This window comes from Coregonus lavaretus (assembly GCF_964263955.1).
Source record: "Coregonus lavaretus genome assembly, chromosome: 22".
NCBI classification, from domain to species: Eukaryota; Metazoa; Chordata; class Actinopteri; order Salmoniformes; family Salmonidae; genus Coregonus; species Coregonus lavaretus.
The window spans coordinates 26,116,655-26,139,694 of NC_140009.1; the positions used below are offsets into that span (position 1 = coordinate 26,116,655).

At 41.8% G+C, this 23,040-nt stretch overlaps 1 protein-coding gene across 1 annotated transcript in view; it reads left to right on the forward strand.

Annotated features, from left to right (window-relative positions):
- LOC311150218 (metabotropic glutamate receptor 4-like) overlaps nt 1-6,221 on the forward strand; it is a gene marked incomplete at both ends in the record, with an annotated part of 241,438 nt that extends 235,217 nt beyond the window's left edge. The window contains 2 exons of the mRNA XM_084187584.1: nt 3,006-3,252; nt 6,172-6,221. Coding sequence (XP_084043710.1) covers nt 3,006-3,252; nt 6,172-6,221 — 297 coding nt within the window. The remainder of the gene's footprint in view (nt 1-3,005; nt 3,253-6,171) is intronic.
- Nucleotides 6,222-23,040: the final 16,819 nt, after the last annotated feature.

The window sequence follows — 23,040 nt, forward strand, 5'->3', positions numbered from 1 at the left end:
CCCCTCACAGAGTGACTCCACGCTGTACTCCGGAGGGGCAGCAATATTGTGCCGGGCTCACCTAGGGCCGTGTGTAATCTTCTCAGGAGATTACATACTCCCCCTCAGTCCCCCTATCACTCTTATTTTTCTCAGGCATCCTTTCTTCTCAAAGGACGTTTCTTTAGGGGCTTCATATACTGCATACAGAACAGATATGTTATGATTCAGTAATACATTATTTTATTTAGTTAAGTCTTTGGGACATATGGCAAGCAGCACAACCTCTTTAAATTTATATTATTGGCTGACTGAAGTTAGAGGTGCAAAAACAGAGTGCCAAAGCAGCACTTTAACTATTGTAAGATTAGTTATAGCTGTTGACATTTTCATGACAGAGGACCTGTCGGGTTATTTCCTGTTGCCATACCACTCAGTCACTCATGATGTCTGCAAATGTAATGTCAGTCTCCACCTCAGGCAAATCTGTTAGCGAGGTGGCTGGGAGCTGTGTTTCCAATTTACACCCTGCTCACTTCTTTCATCAGTCCCGGAATAGCTCAGCAACCCTATCCCAAAGGGAGATGGAATTATGTTCAAAATAAGAAGTTGTTAACGAAAAGTATTTTGCATTTCTGTAGGAGGATATCCCTGATACAGTGAGGGAAAACAGTATTTGATCCCCTGCTGATTTTGTACGTTTGCCCACTGACAAAGAAATTATCAGTCTATAATTTTTATGATAGGTTTATTTGAACAGTGAGAGACAGAATAACAACAAAAAAATCCAGAAAAACGCATGTCACAAATGTTATAAATTGATTTGCATTTTAATGAGGGAAATAAGTATTTGACCCCCTCTCAATCAGAAAGATTTCTGGCTCCCAGGTGTCTTTTATACAGGTAACGAGCTGAGATTAGGAGCACACTCTTAAAGGGAGTGCTCCTAATCTCAGTTTGTTATCTGTATAAAAGACACCTGTCCACAGAAGCAATCAATCAGATTCCAAACTCTCCACCATGGCCAAGACCAAAGAGCTCTCCAAGGATGTCAGGGACAAGATTGTAGACCTACACAAGGCTGGAATGGGCTACAAGACCATCGCCAAGCAGCTTGGTGAGAAGGTGACAACACTTGGTGCGATTATTCGCAAATGGAAGAAACACAAAATAACTGTCAATCTCCCTCGGCCTGGGGCTCAATGCAAGATCTCACCTCGTGGAGTTGCAATGATCATGAGAATGGTGAGGAATCAGCCCAGAACTACACGGGAGGATCTTGTCAATGATCTCAAGGCAGCTGGGAGCATAGTCATCAAGAAAACAATTGGTAACACACTACGCCGTGAAGGACTGAAATCCTGTAGCGCCCGCAAGGTCCCCCTGCTCAAGAAAGCACATATACAGGCCCGTCTGAAGTTTGCCTATGAACATCTGAATGATTCAGAGGAGAACTGGGTGCAAGTGTTGTGGTCAGATGAGACCAAAACTGAGCTCTTTGGCATTAACTCAACTCGCCGTGTTTGGAGGAGGAGGAATGCTGCCTATGACCCAAAGAACACCATCCCCACTGTCAAACATGGAGGTGGAAACATTATATATCAAAGGGATGATGGACGGGGCCATGTACCGTCAAATCTTGGGTGAGAACATCCTTCCCTCAGCCAGGACATTGAAAATGGGTTGTGGATGGGTATTCCAGCATGACAATGACCCAAAACACACGGCCAAGGCAACAAAGGAGTGGCTCATGAAGAAGCACATTAAGGTCCTGGAGTGGCCTAGCCAGTCTCCAGACCTTAATCCCATAGAAAATCTGTGGAGGGAGCTGAAGGTTCGAGTTGCTAAACGTCAGCCTCAAAACCTTAATGACTTGGAGAAGATCTGAAAAGAGGAGTGGAACAAAATCCCTCCTGAGATGTGTGCAAACCTGGTGGCCAACTACAAGAAACGTCTGACCTCTGTGATTGCCAACAAGGGTTTTGCCACCAAGTACTAAGTCATGTTTTGCAGAGAGGTCAAATACTTATTTCCCTCATTAAAATGCAAATCAATTTATAACATTTTTGACATGCGTTTTTCTAGATTTTTTTGTTGTTATTCTGTCTCTCACTGTTTAAATAAACCTACCATTAAAACTATAGACTGATCATGTCTTTGTCAGTGGGCAAACGTACAAAATCAGCAGGGGATCAAATACTATTTTCCCTCACTGTATATGTTCACCACAGAGAGTACATTTATCTGATGACAATCTTCCAATCTTCAACATATTATCTTCTCTCTTTTTTGTGGATACAGTTTTTTTTTATTGATGTTGTTGTTTTCTACTACCATACTGAATCAGCCGTACTGTCTAACAATGCAACCAGATGACCTATATGATCTGACACATTTAATTCCATTGAGAATATAATATAATTTATATGGGAAAAGCACTCTCAGGCACACTCTTAGGCATTGTATTGATGTTCTCAAGATGTCTCTCTGTGATCCTTGCATGTAGCCATGTTTTCAGATCACAGCTGTCTTTACACTGAGTCGACTCCAACCCCTCTACCACAGCCCGGGACCCGAGGGCAAGACATCTGTAGTACAGTCACTCATTGGGAGGCCTCCTCCATTAGTCACATGTCATAAACAAACAAATAAACACACCAATAAAAACACAAACAGGAGTTGATGAATAATGCAAAGAGCACTTGACAACAGAGCAGTTTGCATGTGTCCACTCCATGTGTGTTATTGCATCTGATGGTGGGTGTTTGATATTGCTGGAAGATCTACTAGGATACATAAGTGCACTCGTACGTGTCTAAGTAAAGTTGTTTTTGTTCTAGTCTTGTATAAACAATGTATAACTAGTACTAGACTGTATTTTCACAAAGCCAAAGGTCTTTGCTGTCGGGGGGAACCATATCTTGAGTAGGTTACCCTCTTCTTACCCTCTTAAACTGGATAATTTCTATCTTACCTTACCACAATGTTTCTCTTTTTCTTCTCCATCTCCCCCCTCTCCTTCACAGATGTACATCCAGACCACGACTCTGACCATCTCTGTGAGCCTGAGTGCCTCTGTGTCTCTGGGGATGCTCTACATGCCCAAGGTCTATGTGGTCCTTTTCCACCCGGAGCAGAACGTGCCCAAGCGCAAGCGAAGCCTCAAGGCTGTGGTCACCGCAGCCACCATGTCCAACAAGTTCCCCACTAAGGGTGGCTTCCGGCCCAACGGAGAGGCCAAATCTGAGCTGTGTGAAAGCCTGGAGACACAAGGTTAGCACCAAGGGCCTCGGGTTAGGGATGGAGCGAGACGGGAATAGAGATCAGGGAGGAGAGAGGAAATAAGGATACGTTTTTATAACACTCTGTCCTTGAGTTTATGCCTTAATGTCATTGAGTAATTTCGAGGGGAAAGTATCGGGCTATAAAATTGAAAAACAATCCTCACCTTTATGTAAACTTAATTGATGCCATTGTTATTTTACACCTCAACAGCTTTGGGAAATTAGCTGGTGTTATTTTCAGGATGCAGGGAATTGGAAGGGCATTTTTTTTGTGCCAATCCGTGTGGCATTAAGCATTGGCTGATGCTCTAAAACTTGGCAATGTCTGCAAGCAGGAAATAAAGAACAGAACAGGGTAATGTGGATCGATAGGAAAGGCTTCACATTCAGGCATCATACTGTAGAGCTGGCCAGGTGTATTAACTCTCCAGCCTCCAGCCATTTCATTGGTGCAATAGAAGGCAGGATTATTACTCCAGCACTTCAGTCTATCCTACAGTAACACAGCTGCCGTGGGCGGAATTAGCAAATGCCATAATTGTAAAAACATGTATTCCAAATCATGGGGAAATAATTTGATTTATGGATAGTCACACTCATTCATCCAAACAGAATGATGTTTCCCTGTATCTAATGTATCATCAGTAAATATTCCCATCACCTTTGGAGAACCAAAGCCAATGTTGAGAACATGTTTGGAATTCTCTATCATAGTGCTATTTGAAATATCCAGTTGCACTTTCTCTGAATGTGTAGGAAACAGGAGATGTGGCCATGTGTCATTTTTCAGAGTGTCTATGTAAACTCTCAATATGGGGATTGTCACAGAGAATGCTACAAGGAGATGACAAGAGGTAGAAAATGGCATGCCATTGGGAAATGGAAAAAATTATTATAGCCCCCATGAGAGATGCTTCCCCAACTTCACAGTTTGACACCTATACTATGACCCCTCTGGCCCAAGCCAGGGGACTAACAGCTGCTCTTTGTGCTTGTGTGTCAGACTGTGACGAGGGAGGGGAGCCCTGTGAGAGACTTTAGACACACAGGTAACGGATGGAGAGCCTCTATCAGCTTGCCTCTATCACTCTGTATGACTGACCACTTTTTACCCCATTTACTTTGTGCTAATGTTCAGTTGGATCCCATGCCTGCCTAAGCTATGTTTGCACAAAAACTCACCCACAGCTATAGCACCTTGGATTGTGTCAGACAGTTCTCACGCTCACATACACACCCTTGACACACAGACGCTGATGTCGGTAGACAATGTTGGCGTGTTCTGCAAATGGCCTGAGAGCGTGGTAACAGCCTGATGGCAGCCGATGTGGGGAGATGACACCATTCTGGGCTGAATGCGGGGGACAAGTGAAAGCCGCACGTCCCCTGTAATTTGTTTCCCATGTTGACAAACGAAGGATTTTTCTGTAATTGCTGTAAAACAACAATAAGAGGGGGTAGAAGGGCAAAGACAGATGGATCTGCCAGCTCCAATTCTTTCTGGACCATCTATTTTTTATCTTAGCCTCGGAGCGAATAAATATTTAAATAAGGTTCATTTATCAGTGCTGCTCTGGGAGAGGTTCTGGGTGGAATGTAGAGTGTTCCCCCCACACCCTCCCTCTCCCCCCACTACACATCCCTTCCCTCCAGTGCTGTTGCCCTCCAACCACCCAAGCTGTCAGCAGTCGCCTCTCAGATTTATCCGCTCTGACTCACCCAATCAGCGAATGCTGTTGTGGACAAGATTGGCAGATTTGTGTGGTGATTACACTGCAGGATGAGCAAGCTGATGACGCCGATATTTAGAGAGGACACACACCATACGCACACACATAAATGTGTGTGTGTATGGCAGGTAGAGACATATGGTAATGTTGGGTTACAGCATGTTAGGACACTGCCAGCACTGGTCTCTCGGTCCACTGATATGCCCTAAGGCCGTCTCCCCTGGGTTGTCTGCCCATGGCTGTGACACCAAAGCCAATCCAAAAGCTGATAAACCACATTCAAATGTATATTTGCTCAGGAATGACAACTAATATCGGTAAATTCAGGCCACAACATTTTGTCAACTTTATACAGTATCTCTCACATCTGGTAATTGAGTTATACAATGTTCACCATGTACTACAAAGTCACATATTGTATTCTATTGCTCAATGTTATCTAATGTTATCACAATTCTAAAAGACATGTTCTATGCTCTTCTTCAATGGCATTATATCTATGGACATGGTGCCACTGCTGCATGCTTTGCTTGGTGCACAGAGAGAGATCTAAGATCTGCATGTAGTTACGGAGCCTTGCATTTGAATGAGTACTATTGCATCACATACTACCGTATACTGTTTGTTAAACTAAATAACAGCTGCAAAGAATACTTTACCATGAAATAGTCTTCACTTCTAGATCAAGTTGCAATTACTGGTTAAAAAAGTAATTTTAAAGTCACTTCCAGTACTGTATATATCCATGTGGTGACATGTTACAACAGCATCCTGATAAGGAATCCAATATTAGTTTTGATATTCAGTTACTAGCTGCAGCCACATCTGTACCCTGCTCTGCCTGACTTTGCATCAGATCCAGGAAATCTGCATTTATATGCAATTTACAGTTGGCAACACATTTCCCAGGAAGTATTTTAATACTAACCACAAAACATGTTACTCACTGCTTGCTATTCATATGAATTACCCTCTTACACTATTGGTTCCACCTGTACTCTATGGTGACACTTGGGTCTGATAAAGTCATGCATAAATAGAACCTGTGCAAGCAATCACCTTAATGGACTGGAAGATGAGCCCTTGACAGATGGTTAAATTAGCCTTTAATGAATTATCCACATCTTTTCCTTTTTCTCTTTTCTCTCTCGCTTCCTCTCTCATGACTCTATTCACAGCATTGGCCTCCAAGCAGACATACATCAGCTACAGTAACCATGCCATCTAAGAAACAGACAGTGGAGACCCGGCTCGGAAGCCTAGCAAGGACCTGCGTGTGGAATGAACGAACACCAAAACCGGAGCACCAAGTTGCAAGAGCAGTGGAAAATGTGGAGAAATTAGAATAATCACTCAACATACTGAACAGATGTCATTATTTTCATGAAGACCAGTCAATGCAAGGCTATTGAATGCCAAACAAAAGCAGTGGGAAGGTTCCTTGGGGGGTGGGGAGGTGGGGGTTTCAGGCAGATATTACAGTGATGTCTCCCCTCCCCATCCCCCTTGTAACATGTCAGAGACATCAGGCAGTCACATTTCCAAATTAAGTCAGTGTTTTCCTTCTGGAGTTTATAGAACAGCTTTTCTCTTCTGGTGTTTTGTCTGAAGCTGACTAACACCCTGACTAACACCCTGGCCAACACCCTGGCTAGCTCCCTGACTATAACCTGTAACATTTACATTATGTTGTCATCATTTTAATGAAGATCATAGTTGTGAAACAGAGAAAACAAATATGCAACTTTCAAACATCTGAATATTCAGTGTTACAGCATGGGTCCAATAAATGTTTCCATCATGGACAGTACATCAAATATAGCAGTGGGTTTTCCCAGATGATGGCTATACCATATCTTATACCATCTTTACGGTCCTTGTGTACAGTCCTAGAGCATGCCTGTGGGAGCATAATGTGTACTGTGCTGTGTTGTCAAAATCTATGGAATGCAACATGTGTGAGGATTGCGGTTCAATAGTCACAGTGGCGTTATCATTGTGGACTATTACACACGTGATACCTTTTGCAGATGAACACAGATAAAATACAAGAAACAGCCATAAGAATTAGCTAACAAGTAAAAGCCTTGTATGTACTCCACTTCCTATTTTTCTGTGAAATACAGCCTCAAGACTGTCCCGTGTAGCTCAGTTGGTAGAGCATGGCGTTTGCAACGCCAGGGTTGTGGGTTCATTTCCCACGGGGGACCAGTATGAAAAAAAAAAAAATGCACTCACTAACTGTAAGTTGCTCTGGATAAGAGCGTTTGCTAAATGACTAAAATGTAAAATGTAAGACTACAGCCCATAGACAGCTGAAGTGCAATGCCTCACTGCATCCAAGCTGGCATTCTTACATGTGAGAATATCATTTCATGGTCTTGTTCCATTAGAAATTCCGAAGTTCCATCTCATCATGTGACGAATTTGGAATCTGTACCAGAAATGTCTAACATAACATATAGCCATTTGATGACACATTATGTAATGGTACAAAACACACTCGTTGGAGTATCAGCAGTGTACTCCATCCAGTGTTCACCATCCTTAGTTACGTTATTGACTCTTTTGCAAGGCGCCTGTGATTTCAGTAAAAGCGCTTGTTCCTTTCATGTTATTCAGAGAGAGGAAGTCGCTCCAAATCCACATGTGTGAAATAGCTTTAAGAGTAAGCCTATCCCTGCTAGCACAATAGATGAAACCACTGCATAAAAATAACAACAAACAGAGCTCTCATCTCCTTCTGTATTGTGTCCTGGATCCAATGTTGTTAGTCATACTGTATTGTTAGTCTAATTTCATCATTCCATTTCTGGAAAAGTCCTCAACATTAATGTTATCGTATCAAAGCCAGTCACTTAATATAGTAAGAAATAGATTGTCAAGATGCTGTATCACAGCCAGTCATATCATAACGTGAATAGAAATGATCCTATAAGCTCCAGAACGAAAACTACTGTAAAAAAAAGTTTATAAATAAGATTGGAGAGAGGACAACCCTGTCTGTTTAATTTATGATTCTCAGCTCTCTGCTTCAACAATGATCCCAGATGTTGCAGCAAAATGAAATGTTTGTATTTTTCATTGTTTAAAGATAAAGTATTGTGGGATTGTTTGTGTTTGTGAATATGATGATTTACTGCTTTTTGCCTCCAATTCATCTAATTTGTTCCAACACTTTGTCAGTGTTGCAAAATAGAGTGTGTAAGTGCTGACCGAACTAAATGGCAAGTTAATGTACGTTATTAAAAATGGATTGATCATGTCTGCTTTATGTACTGACCTATTAAAAAAGAAAAGAAAAAAGAAAACAGAAAAAATACAGTGCCTGGATATTTATGAATTATCTATAGAAAACATGAAAATGTGTAGAGCATGTTAATTTTTATACAAGATATTTCTAATAAAATACTGTTTTGCAAAAAACAACTGTTGCTTTTTTTATTGTTAAGGTCAAAATATGACATGTTATCGATTACATTATCTCTGGGGAAATCATAGTGCTGTTGTAGCCCAAGAGATAGAGCGAGATATAAAGCCCAAGAGATGCGGGGAGAGCTTTTTACTTGAGCCAGTTGGAACAAATCATCATTAATATTATCTATCTGCAGGACATACTGTAGTGGAGACAATACACAGGCAGGGGGACCAACAAACTTGCACCAGAACCACCCCTGCAGTGTTCAGGAATGCTAACCTCCTGCTGCAGCCCAACACAGCCAGACGTTAAAACCCCAGCCTTCATGCCTTGTTTTCGGTTTAAAGGGATGTCACTTTTATTATAGACAATGTGGTCAAATGTGATATACTGTAGATCACTGCAAATTGATTCAAATTCCAAAAGTGTTCTTTGAGTGGAGAGAAGGATCTCTACTTTCCCATAACCCCCACTACCCCACACAAAAATAAATGATTACAGAAAAACAAGTCTAAGTGGAAAACTCATTATCACACAGATTCTGAAATGAAAGATTTTGCGAGCGGGATGGTGATTAATCACGTTAGTAATAATGACAGGAGAAAAAGATTGCACCAGCTCTGTTACTTCATACCATTGTTCTCATTGCATAATTATTCTTGATAATTGCTTGTGAGACCAAGATAAATTAGCACAGAGTGCAAGATAGTTCACCTACCCAGTCTTGTTCCAGTTGAACTGTATCTTGTTCCAATCCTAAATAGTAGTTTACATCTGCAGATCACAATAAGTAAGGAGATAGCTATTCTTTATTTTATTTTATAAAAGCTAAGGAAAATAATAGCCTAGACACATTGATAGTGCTCACTCTTCAGTGTCAAAGAACAGCTAAGGCAAGTGTTATTCTATTCTAACTGTGAGTGATGACATACCACATACTGTATATGTCAGTAAGAAACACGTTGTAGTTTTCATCTGTTATTTTGTTTCATCATGTGTCTAAACATGAGGCTCAGACGTAAACCTATCTAACATCGACACAAAACTAATTTGAAGCTATATTGTAAACATTTTCAGATGACATATAGAAAATAAAATTAAAAGTAATCCATCTCTTATATCTGGTCTATCCTTGTTGGTATTAAAGGAACATATAGAGAATTCTAACTACTGCATGTGTAAGATGCCACCTTGGGGAAAAGTCCTTGTTGGTAGATTTCCACATTCAAATCAGACAGCATATCCCATCCAGGCATCTGCATGGCCTAGGGCCAAATCTGAGCCTTTGCAACATACTGATACTGGCAACGCTCATAATATTGCAACTCGTCATTCACACTGTTCAATCATAAAAGCCATGTGGTCTGCCAAGGGAAATGTTGTCAGGGGGATTGCTAGAAAGATGAATGGATGTTACCATCTGCCAGAGATAGAAAACTAAAAGTGGAAGGGATTGAGGTGGATTTACTGAAAGACTGTAGAGCTCCTGAAGGCCAAGCCAGTGCTGGGTCTTTGCTACATGGTGAATGCTAAGCATACTTAGCCGTGATCTTTTGACCACAGTACAACAACTACTGTATAGTACAACATGAATACAAATCAGACACCATCACGAATCATGAGTGACAACACAATGTTTCACACATACAGAGAACTGAAAGGTAAAGGATAAGAACAAAGGGTGTTGAATGAAACCCTTTATCTTTACACCAGATCAGCTACAGATCAATACTGTAGATTCCCCAGTCTAACAAGAAGTGGGAAGATGTAATTCCATCTATAAGAGCTGTCAGGGTTATGGAATGGCGCCGATGAAAGGCAGCTCTGGCAAAAACACCTGTCCATAGCAAATATGTTTCAGCCTCTAAATGTGTCTTCTGAGTGATCAATGAATAGACTGTATCATTGGTCTTCTGGTAGGTCTCTATTTCTGAGGGGGAAAAAACGGAAATATATGAAACATCAGAAGAATTGGAATTACTATGAAAATAGCTCAGTTGTTAATCACTAAATTCAAAATTCTCCAATAGAAAATGCCTGCATTCTCCACCATAAGTGGTGGTGCTGCAATAACTGCATATTCCAATAAGTTACACAAATAACACTTGAGCAGCTAACACATGGGGCTCCAGGAAAGACGGTGAGAAGCACAAAGGAAATAAACGTAACTTTTGCGTTGATTAAACATTTCACAAAAAGAGAATGTCTCCAATGAAACCTTGGCAGAAAATAGCTGTATTTTGTAGTTTATTTGAAAATACCAACTTTTCAAACGCTCGAGGTAGACAAATATGGCTTATATAGAGTTTCATTTAAAAGGCAACTATTTTCTTTGATATTTAAATACAGGTCTCAGAAAACCAAATAATATTTGAAGATATTTGAATATATGCAAGTTATTTGAAAACAAAAAATATGTATTTAATTGCTGCCAAATATTTGATGAAGAAGCAAAAACTACAATGAATGAATTTGTCTAAATATGTGATTAAAGCACATGGTTTGGAGGGCTCTCAGAATATAACCTATAGCCTAGAATTAAATACATGAGGGACATGGAATCACTTCAACATTAGAGTACAAACCTTTTGCAGCTTCAAAATGACTAACAAATATATTTTCATAATGAGTGAGACACAAGGTAATCTGGTAAGAGATGGTTGAGACAGCGACACTGAGGAGGGCATGTGTCTTGCATTTTCCTGCTCGACTTCGCTATTTTATGGCTATTTTTACATTAATTATTAGTTTTTTGCTCAGAATGTTTGTGCAATAACTTCCTATGGCCGATAAACACTTCTGGATCATGAATCAGAAGCTACACTTATCTCAGCCTCCCAGATATGGAATACTACATTTGTTCCCCGCACAGCAAGCTAACCTGTTGCTGCTGACCAAGATGACCGAAGGCAACACTGGCGACGAAGAAGAGGAAGGAAAGGGGGACTTCAAGCTAGGCTGAAAAGACAGGCACTGGTGGACATACCATTAGGCAGAAGAGACAATTGCCTCAGGCCTCACATCATCAAGGGCTGGGCATAACACATAAAATTAAAATATTAAAAAATATATATCCGCTTGAGGCCTCATTATGCTCTGCTCAGGGCATATTAAATAACTAATAAAATAATCACAATCAAAATCTCTGTTTAAGCTAGAGATATCTGTATATTGCTTGGGCTGTGTCTCAATCCACCGCATCGGCCGATGTAGGCCATCCGCATCTGGGGTGGAAGGTAGCCGAGCTACAGCAGTGTTTGTTAGACCAGGAGACATCCCGAAAATCGGTCTTCTCATGGTACCAGGCCCAAAAATGTATGGAAGTGAGTAAAAGGTATATACGGGTAATTCCATGATAATAATATATATTTGTGACTCGTTTCAGGAAACTAGGCGTATGTCGCGCGTCACTACTTCTGGAACATGTGAACTTTCATGTGCCTCAATAACAAACTTGTATGCCATCTGTAAATACGAATAAAATTGTTAAATTACGAGCCTAGTTGGTTTAGCCACAGAAAAGGACAGCAACCTTCCCGCTAGCCATGATTGACTGAGATAATGAGTGGGCTGGACATGCCGAGAGATGACTTCGGATTGGTCTGTCTAACGCAGCTTTTTAAAAAATATATATTGCGTAGTAGAACTGCATAAGTATTGCTTTCCACTTTCCGGAGGACTGAGTTTTGAAATTAGAATATGATAGCTATGGAGATGGAGAAAATACCTGTCTCCGGATTACATTTTCAAACTAAGGGCAACCATGGCATCTGTGACAGAGAGGGAGAAGTGTCCATCCATGTATACGGGTAAGATAGTCTAGCTAGTTACATTTTCAGATATTACACGTTTCTAATTTTGACAGAAAGTCGTTTTCATTTCAAGTTAAAGTGTACTGTTAGCTAGCTAGCTAACGTTAGCTGGCTGACTTGCTAGCTAACGTTACATGTATGATCTATGTAGTAATATTATTCGTATCTCAGAGCCATTTGCTTTGCTAGTTATAGCCTAATGTTAGCTAGCTAACATTGAACCTGGTTGGTTAGCTACCTGCAGATTCATGCAGGATAGTAACGTCATGAGTTGGGATTATGGTTCATTGTTTAGCTAGCAAGCTACATGTCTTAAAAAAAGACTCCACTATGCAAGTATCCATTTCAATAGAATGTTCATGATGTCACTGCAACAGCTGTTGATAGACGTAGCTGGTAAGTTCGCTCTGGCTATCTACTCCGATTTCAGAGCACTCTCATCTGAGTGTGCCAGAGTGCAGAATAACTGATGAATTGATGAATGCTCAACACCTGTTGAATATGGCCGGTGTCAGTAAACGTTGGTAAAAAAGCGCAATTAAATTGTTTCCAGCAGTACAGTTGCAGTCACCAACGCTCTGGATAACATAAAAACAGCCTAACCAGCTCTGCTAGGGCGAGTAAAATGGTCAGAGTGAGCTGTTCTCTCATTTGTGTCTGGAAGTAGCTAGCAATCTAGCCAACGTTAGCTAGTTAGCTTGGGTGCTTGACTGCTGTTGTTCGGTCTGCTAGCTAACGTTACGTGTATGAGCTGTGTAGTAATATAATTTGTATCTCAGAGCCATTTGCTTTGCTAGTTATAGCCTAATGTTAGCTAGCTAACATTGAACTGGTTGGTTAGTTAGCTGCAGATTCTTGCAGGGTAGTGACGTCATGAGTTGGGATTATGGTTCATTGTTTAGCTAGCTAGCTACATGTCTTAACAAAAGTCTCCACTATGCAAGTATCCATTTCAATAGAATGTTAATGATGTCACTGTGACAGCTGGTGATAGACATAGCTGGTAAATTTGCTCTGCCTATCTACTTCGATTTCAGAGCACTCTAGTCTGAGTGTGCCATAGCGCAGAATAACTGACGGATTTACGAACGCTCAACACCCGTTGAATATGGCCGGTGTCAGTAAACGTTGGTAAAAAAGCGTAAATGGTCAGAGTGAGCTGTTCTCTCATTTGTGTCTGGAAGTAGCTAGCAAGCTAGCCAACGTTAGCCAGTTAGCTTTGGTGCTTGACTGCTGTTGTTAGGACAGAACACTCGGATCAACCCTTAAAGAGATGGGTGGGGTTAAAGCTTAAGAGTGTGTGAACGATGCTGAATGGGTGTAGACAAAGAAGAGCTCTCAGTAGGTGTATCAAAACATTCAAAGGCCATTTTCTCAAAAGTGAGGTTACAAGTTTATCAACTTTCAAAGCAGAATTACTTTCCCATTGTTCCTCAACTGTTGTGTATGATATATAATTTTTTAGCTCTGAGTCTCTACTTTTATCCAATGTAAAAAATACAATTTCAAATTTTGCTAATAAGACCGAATCGAGCCGGTGGTCACATTTTTTCGGAGGTTTATTATATCTTTCAGATATAGGACAGACACTTAAAACATACTTCCTTTTGATACATTTTTTTGACTATCTGTTTTTCCATGTATGAATCTGTTAAGAAATGCATTTCTAATGGCTAATATCAGTATGGCCAAATTCAGTTGTAGGCCTGATAACCAACAACAAGTCAGGAAGGAGGTAAGTGAACTGGCATTGTGGTGCCAGGACAAAAACCTTTAACCCTCAACATCAGCAAAACAAAGGAGTAGATCGTTGACTTCAGGAAGCAGAGGAGGGAACATGCCCCGATCCACATCAACGGGACTGCAGTAGAGAGACTCAGGAGATTTAAGTTCCTCTGCGTCCACATCACAGAGGACTTCACATGGACCAACAACACCACCACACTTGTCAAGACGGCGCAACAGCGTCTCTACTTCCTAAGGCATCCTCTCCAAATACTAGCACTGCACCATCGAGCGCGTCCTGACCGGTTGCATCGTAGCCTGTTATGGGAATTGTCCGTCCACGACCCTCCAGCGGGTCTGAGGTCCAGTACATCACTGGAACCGTGCTCCCACCCACCCACAACATCTACTCAAAACAGTGCCTGAGGAAGGCCCGCAGCATCATCAAGGACCCCACACACCCCAGCCACAAGCTGTTCACTCCCAGATGGTATTGGAGCATGAGGTCGGATACCAACAGGCTTAGAGACAGTTTCTAAGCCATCAGACTGCTGAAAACTTGAACTGGACTGACCACCTGCACTGACTCTCCGCACCTCAGCACACATGCACTCACTCACGCACACACACACACACAAACATATATATACACACATACAGTGGGGGAAAAAAGTACTTAGTCAGCCACATATTGTGCAAGTTCTCCCACTTAAAAATATGAGAGAGGCCTGTAATTTGCATCATAGGTACACGTCAACTATGACAGACAAATTGAGGAAAAAAATCCAGAAAATCACATTGTAGGATTTTTAATGAATTTATTTGCAAATTATGGTGGAAAATAAGTATTTGGTCACCTACAAACAAGCAAGATTTCTGGCTCTCACAGACCTGTAACTTCTTCTTTAAGAGGCTCCTCTGTCCTCCACTCGTTACCTGTATTAATGGCACCTGTTTGAACTTGTTATCAGTATAAAAGACATCTGTCCACAACCTCAAACAGTCACACTCCAAACTCCACTATGGCCAAGACCAAAGAGCTGTCAAAGGACACCAGAAACAAAATTGTAGACCTGCACCAGGCTGGGAAGACTGAATCTGCAATAGGTAAGCAGCTTGGTTTGAAGAAATCAACTGTGGGAGCAATTATTAGGAAATGGAAGACATACAAGACCACTGATAATCTCCCTCGATCTGGGGCTCCACGCAAGATCTCACCCCGTGGGGTCAAAATGATCACAAGAACGGTGAGCAAAAATCCCAGAACCACACGGGGGGACCTAGTGAATGACCTGCAGAGAGCTGGGACCAAAGTAACAAAGCCTACCATCAGTAACACACTACGCCGCCAGGGACTCAAATCCTGCAGTGCCAGACGTGTCCCCCTGCTTAAGCCAGGCCCGTCTGCAGTTTGCTAGAGTGCATTTGGATGATCCAGAAGAGGATTGGGAGAATGTCATATGGTCAGATGAAACCAAAATAGAACTTTTTGGTAAAAACTCAACTCGTCGTGTTTAGAGGACAAAGAATGCTGAGTTGCATCCAAAGAACACCATACCTACTGTGAAGCATGGGGTTGGAAACATCATGCTTTGGGGCTGTTTTTCTGCAAAGGGACCAGGACGACTGATCCGTGTAAAGGAAAGAATGAATGGGGCCATGTATCGTGAGATTTTGAATGAAAACCTCCTTCCATCAGCAAGGGCATTGAAGATGAAACGTGGCTGGGTCTTTCAGCATGACAATGATCCCAAACACACCACCCGGGCAACGAAGGAGTGGCTTCGGAAGAAGCATTTCAAGGTCCTGGAGTGGCCTAGCCAGTCTCCAGATCTCAACCCCATAGAAAATCTTTGGAGGGAGTTGAAAGTCCGTGTTGCCCAGCATCAGCCCCAAAACATCACTGCTCTAGAGGAGATCTGCATGGAGGAATGGGCCAAAATACCAGCAACAGTGTGTGAAAACCTTGTGAAGACTTACAGAAAACGTTTGACCTGTGTCATTGCCAACAAAGGGTATATAACAAAGTATTGAGAAACTTTTGTTATTGACCAAATACTTATTTTCCACCATAATTTGCAAATAAATTCATTAAAAATCCTACAATGTGATTTTCTGGAGAAAAAAAATCTCATTTTGTCTGTCATAGTTGACGTGTACCTATGATGAAAATTACAGGCCTCTCTCATCTTTTTAAGTGGGAGAACTTGCACAATTGGTGGCTGACTAAATACTTTTTTTCCCCACTGTACACACACACATTACAACATTACAACTGCAACTGCTGCTACCAGACTCTTATTATTATTGCTAAATACTGCACCATTTAAACATTTGGCCCCCAGTCCCCCCTTCCCCAAAACACATGTAAATATTTGACTATAAATTGTGCTTTCTTCTATTGTACTTATGCTATAATGTTTATTTTATTCTACTGAGCTTTTTATGTTTGCTTTCTGATCTTTTATTATTTCTTATTGTTGTTGCATTGTCAAGAAGGAACCTGCAAGTGAGCATTTTGTTGGACTGTGTATACCATGTGTATCCTGTACATACAACTAATAAAACTTGAAACTTGAAACTAACACTTGACATTATGTTCTTATACATGTGTGGTAACTTTGTGATTATTACAATAGCAACATTGTTGTTACAAAGGACTTTGGAAATTGCTTTATAATAGCATAATAATGGAGTTATTACATAAGTGGAATAAGGAACAGTCCCTATTCATCTTACACTGAACTAAAATATAAACGCAATAGGTAAAGTGCTGGTCCCATGTTTCTGAAATAAAAGATCCCAGAAATGTAGCATACGCACGAAAAGCGTATATTTCTGTGCACAAATGTGCTGGGGACAATAACAGGCCACTCTAAAATGTGCAGTTTTGTCACACAACACATTGCCAAAGATGTCTCAAGTTTTAAGGGAGCGTGTAATTGATCTGCTGACTGCAGCAATATCCACCAGAGCTGTTGCCAGAGAATTTCATATTAATTTATTTACCGTAAGCCGCCTACAACGTCGTTTTAGAGAATTTGGCAATACATCCAACTGGCCTCAAAACCGCAGAACACGTCTAACCACGCCAGCCCAGGACCTCCACATCTGGCTTCTTCACCTGCAGGATCGTCTGAGACCAGCCACCCGGACAGTTGATGAAACTGTGGATTTGCACAACTGAAGAAGTTCTGCACAATCTGTCAGAAACCGTTTTAGGGAAGCTCATCTGCTCACCTTCAATGGCCACTGGCCGGCTGGAGAAGCAATTTGAATGCACAGAGATACCATGACGAGATCCTGAGGCCCATTGTCGTGCAATTTATCCGCCACCATCACCTCATGTTTCAGAATGATAATGCACGGCCCCATATCGTAAGAATCTGTACACAATTCCTGGAAGCTGAAAATGTCCCAGTTCTTCCATGGCCTGCATACTCACCAGACATGTCACCCATTGAGAATGTTTGGGATGCTCTGGATCGACGTGTATGACAGTGTGTTCCTGTTCCCGCCAATATCCAGCAACTTCGCACAGCCATTGAAGAGGAGTGGCACAACATTCCACAGGCCACAATCAACAGCCTGATCAACTCTATGTGAAGGAAATGTGTCTCGCTGCATGAGGCAAATGGTGGTCACACCAGATACTGACTGGTTTTCTGATCCACGCCCCTACCTTTTCTTTAACCTCTACGGGATCGGTGTCCCGTATACGGGACGGTTGAGCTAACGTGCGCTAATGTGATTAGCATGACTGTTGTAAGTAATAGCAAACTTTCCAGTACGTAGACATGTCTTATATGGGCAGAAAGCTTAAATTCTTGTTAATCTAACTGCACCTTCCAATTTACAGTAACTATTACAGTGAAAGAATACCATGCTATTGTTTGAGAACAAAATAATTATCACGGCAACTGGTTTGATACAGGTTAATAATGTACTTACATTCAGTAATCTTGCTCTGATTTGTCATCCTAAGGGTCCCAGAGATGAAATGTAGCATAGTTTTCTTTGATAAAATCTATTTTTATATTCAAATGTAGGAACTGGGTTCTACAGTTTGAACCACTGCTGTCTCTGACTCCACACCCACCGCGCCCGGCCATCTAGATGTGTGAAAGTTAGTGTATAAGCTAATGATCCAGCATATATGACATTCCTGGGTGTGTGTAAACTTACATTTTGTATTACCATATCATTTTTGTATGTTCTCTATAGTTAAGTACTTGAGAATGTATCAATTGACCAATTCGGCACATTTGGGCAGACTTGATACAAAATAATCCAGTATTGCAATGCTTCACTGGATCAATCTGAAACTTTGCACACACACTGCTGCCATCTAGTGGCCAAAATCTGAATTGCGCCTAAACTGCAATATTATATTGTGTCCTTTCTCTTGCATTTAAAAGATAATGGAACAAAACAATTGAAAACGCATGTTTTTTTGTTTTTATTATCTTTTACCAGATCTAATGTGTTATATTCTCCTACATTATTTTCACATTTCCACAAACTTCAAAGTGTTTCCTTTCAAATGGTATCAAGAATATGCGTATCCTTGCTTCAGGTCCTGAGCTACAGGCAATTAGATTTGGGTATGTCATTTTAGGCGAAAATTGAAAAAAAAGGGTCCGATCCATAAGAGGTTAAGGTATCTGTGACCAACAGATGCATGTCTGTATTCCCATTCATGTGAAATCTATAGATTAGGGCCCTAATTTCTTTATTTCAATTGACTGATTTCCTTTTATGAACCGTAACTCAGTAAAATCTTTTAAATTGTTGCATGTTGCGTTTACATTTTTGTTCAATGTATGTACAGTACTTGAAAAAAACTCTCAGCTCATTGCTATGCCATTAAAATGCAATTACAAAGTATTATGTAACAACATGCTAATAAAATGTTGCCTCAAAAAAAATTACAGTTTTATTACACAGGCACAAGAACAGTTTAATGTTAAGTGTTTCTAAGAATGCTAACAATAACAACATGTGGCTATTAAGTGTCTAAAGGAAACGAAATATCCCAAAACTTCCAATCAACTACTGGCAAGGTAGGTGGAAAATCATGCTAGTTTGTATTCTGAGTAAACTATCCTTTTAAAGATGGTATAGTGTGTGTTTGAAACAAGAACACTTACCCTCAGATGGACAAAGAGGTTTGAAGTTGTTTTTGCTAAGCATCCAACTTGCTGTTTGCAATGTTTGACAAACATTGGCAATAGAATGGCCTTACTGAAGAGCTCAGTGACTTTCAACGTGGCACCGTCCTAAGATGCCACCTTTCCAACAAGTCACTTCATCAAATGTATGCCCTGTTAGAGCTGCCCCAGTCAACTGTAAGTGCTGTTATTGTGAAGTGGAAATGTCTAAGAGCAAGAACGGCTCAGCCGCGAAGTGGTAGGCCACTCAAGCTCACAGAACGGGACCGGCAAGTGCTGAAGCGTGTAGCACGAAAAAATCGTCTATCCTCGGTTGCAACACTCACTACCGAGTTCCAAACTGTCTCTGGAAGCAACGTCAGCACAAAAACTGTTCATCGGGAGCTTCATGAAATGGGTTTCCATTACCGAGCAGCCACACAAAAGCCTGAGGTCACCACGCGCAATGCCAAGCGTTGGCTGAAGTGGTGTAAAGCTCGCCGCCATTGGACTCTGGAGCAGTGGAAACGCGTTCTCTGGAGTGATTAATCACGCTTCACCATCTGGCAGTCCGAAGGACGAATCTGGTTTTGGCGGATGCCAGGTGAACGCTACCTGCCTGAATGCATAGTGCCAACTGTAACGTTTGGTGGAGGAGGAATAATGGTCTGGGGCTGTTTTCATGGTTCGGGCTAGACCCCTTAATTCCAGTGAAGGGAAATCTTAACTCTACAGCATACAATGACATTCTAGACGATTCTGTAATTCCAACTTTGTGGCAACAGTTTGGGGAAGGCCCTTTCCTGGTTTGTTGAGATCGGTGTGGAAGAACTTGATTGGCCTGCACAGAGCCCTGACCTCAACCCCATCAAACACCTTTGTGATGAATTGGAATGCCGACTGCGAGCCAGGCCTAATCGCCCAACATCACTAATGCTCTTGTGGCTGAATAGAAGCAAGTCCCCGCAGCAATGTTCCAACATCTAGTGGAAAGCCTTCCCAGAAGAGTGGCTGTTATAGCAGCAAAGGGGGGACCAACTCCATATTAATGCCCATGATTTTGGAATGAGATGTTCGACGAGCACGTGTCCACATACTTTAAGTAATGTGGTGTATCTTCAACATGCAGTTCCAGATACAGCCCTGCCATAAGTTGAAGGCAGCCAATCCAATTGTTTCAGAAAAGTAGTCATTTCCTGAGAAAGTAATTACTTTCTGAAATCTGTATTCAAATAGTTTTGAAAAGGTACTCACTTTCTGAGATCTGTATTCAAATAGTTTTAAAAAGTAGTACTTTTTTGGAATAAAAGAATATACTATTCAAATAGTTGTAGTCACCTCAAAGTTAAAAATAGTTATTAGTTAAAAATAGTTATTTCCACAAAAGCATAGTGAAAACTGTAGTTATCCCAGGTCTGCTCCAATGCACCTACAGTTGGCTACTCATCACAATTCAGATATTTTGATTACATCAGCTTCCTGCAGGCTTTTAGTTTACTTCTCTAGGACTTATATCTGGTCAACAAAACCTCACATATTCTGCCTTTCCTATAGTGATATGGGGAAATACATTTAATATCTATAATTACTCTTCTTAAATGGAGACACTAGAGCACCTGATAAATTGTATAGCTTGGCTGAATGCATGTGTAATTCTACATTGCACTGCAGTGTAAGTTATGGGCAGCTTGCCCTGGAGGTCTTGTTCATGTTATGGCCAACACACCCATTTCAATAACCCAGTAATTATTTTATAAACACTTTATAATGAATTACAGTGATGGCCATTTTGTTTTCTGGAACTTAAAAGGAGTGTGCTGAACTGATAGGATCAGGTTATTTTCTAATCTCTACAGTTTTGTGTGTTTCCTGTCCATTTAATCCTTATCTCTGTCCAGGTACAGTGAGGGAAAAAAGTATTTGATCCCCTGCTGATTTTGTACATTTGCCCACTGACAAAGACATGATCAGTCTATAATTTTAATGGTAGGTTTATTTGAACAGTGAGAGACAGAATAACAACAAAACAATCCAGAAAAACGCATGTCAGAAATGTTATAAATTGACCCCTCTGCAAAACATTTGGCAACTCAAACCTTCAGCTCCCTCCACATATTTTCTATGGGATTAAGGTCTGGAGACTGGCTAGGCCACTCCAGGACCTTAATGTGCTTCTTCTCGAGCCACTCCTTTCTTGCCTTGGCCGTGTATTTTGGGTCATTATCATGCTGGAATACCCATCCACGACCCATTTTCAATGCCCTGGCTGAGGGAAGCAGGTTCTCACCCAATATTTGACGGTACATGGCCCCGTCCATCGTCCCTTTGATGCGGTGAAGTTGTCCTGTCCCTTTAGCAGAAAAACACCCCCAAAGCATAATGTTTCCACCTCCATGTTTGACGGTGGGGATAGTGTTCTTGGGGTCATAGGCAGCATTCCTCCTCCTCCAAACACGGCGAGTTGAGTTGATGCCAAAGAGCTCCATTTTGGTCTCATCTGACCACAACACTTTCACCCAGTTCTCCTCTGAATCATTCAGATGTTCATTGGCAAACTTCAGACGGGCCTGTATATGTGCTTTCTTGAGCAGGGGGACCTTGCGGGCGCTACAGGATTTCAGTCCTTCACGGCGTAGTGTGTTACCAATTGTTTTCTTGGTGACTATGGTCCCAGCTGCCTTGAGATCATTGACAAGATCCTCCCGTGTAGTTCTGGGCTGATTCCTCACCGTTCTCATGATCATTGCAACTCCACGAGGTGAGATCTTGCATAGAGCCCCAGGCCGAGGGAGATTGACAGTTATTTTGTGTTTCTTCCATTTGCGAATAATCACACCAACTGTTGTCACCTTCTAACCAAGGTGCTTGGCGATGGTCTTGTAGCCCATTCCAGCCTTGTGTAGGTCTACAATCTTGTCACTGACATCCTTGGAGAGCTCTTTGGTATTGGCCATGGTGGAGAGTTTGGAATCTGATTGATTGATTGCTTCTGTGGACAGGTGTCTTTTATACAGGTAACAAGCTGATATTGGAGCACTCCCTTTAAGAGTGTGCTCCTAATCTCAGCTCGTTACCTGTATAAAAGACACCTGGGAGTGTCACACCCTGGCTCTGGGGACTCTTATATGTTGAGCCAGGGTGTGTAGGGTCTATGTTTTGTGTTCTATGTTCTGTTTCTAGTTCATGTGTTTTCTAGGTTGGCCGGGGTGGTTCTCAATCAGAGGCAACGAGAATCAGCTGTTGCTTGTTGTCTCTGATTGGGAACCATACTTAGGCAGCCTGTTGTGCACTTGTGTTTTGTGGGATCTTGTTCCGTGTTGGTTTGTGTTATGACCGAGGACTTCACGTTTCGTTTTGTTGTTTTGTATTTTGTATCGTGTTGCTAGTACACCTCTGTAGCTCAGCTGGTAGAGCATGGCGCTTGTAACGCCAAGGTAGTGGGTTCGATCCCCGGGACCACCCATACACAAAAATGTATGCAAGCATGACTGTAAGTCGCTTTGGATAAAAGCATCTGCTAAATGGCATATTATTATTTATAAAAGATGTACGCATATCACGCTGCGCCTTGGTCCACTCATTATGACGATCGTGACAGAAGATCCCACCAATTCAGGACCAAGCAGCGTGCCCAGGAGCAAACGCCGGAGGTAACGTTAGTGGATGTCCTCCTCGGTTGGGGGCAGATCACGGAGGAGGAGGCCGTCCGTTACCGGAGGGCGATGAAGGGGGAGACCCAGGCAGGAGAGGAGAAGCGGCGCCAACCCGGCCGTTGTCGGACAGGCGAGAGGCACCCCCAAGAAATTTTGGAATGGACGACGGGGCTGCTGGAGGCAGATAAAGGGCGAGTTTGTGGACGAGGAGAGAAGGCCACCAGGTTACGGGGGCCATTGGTCATTAGAGGGAAGGAAAGTGTAGAGGCACAGCGAGAGGTACTGAGGT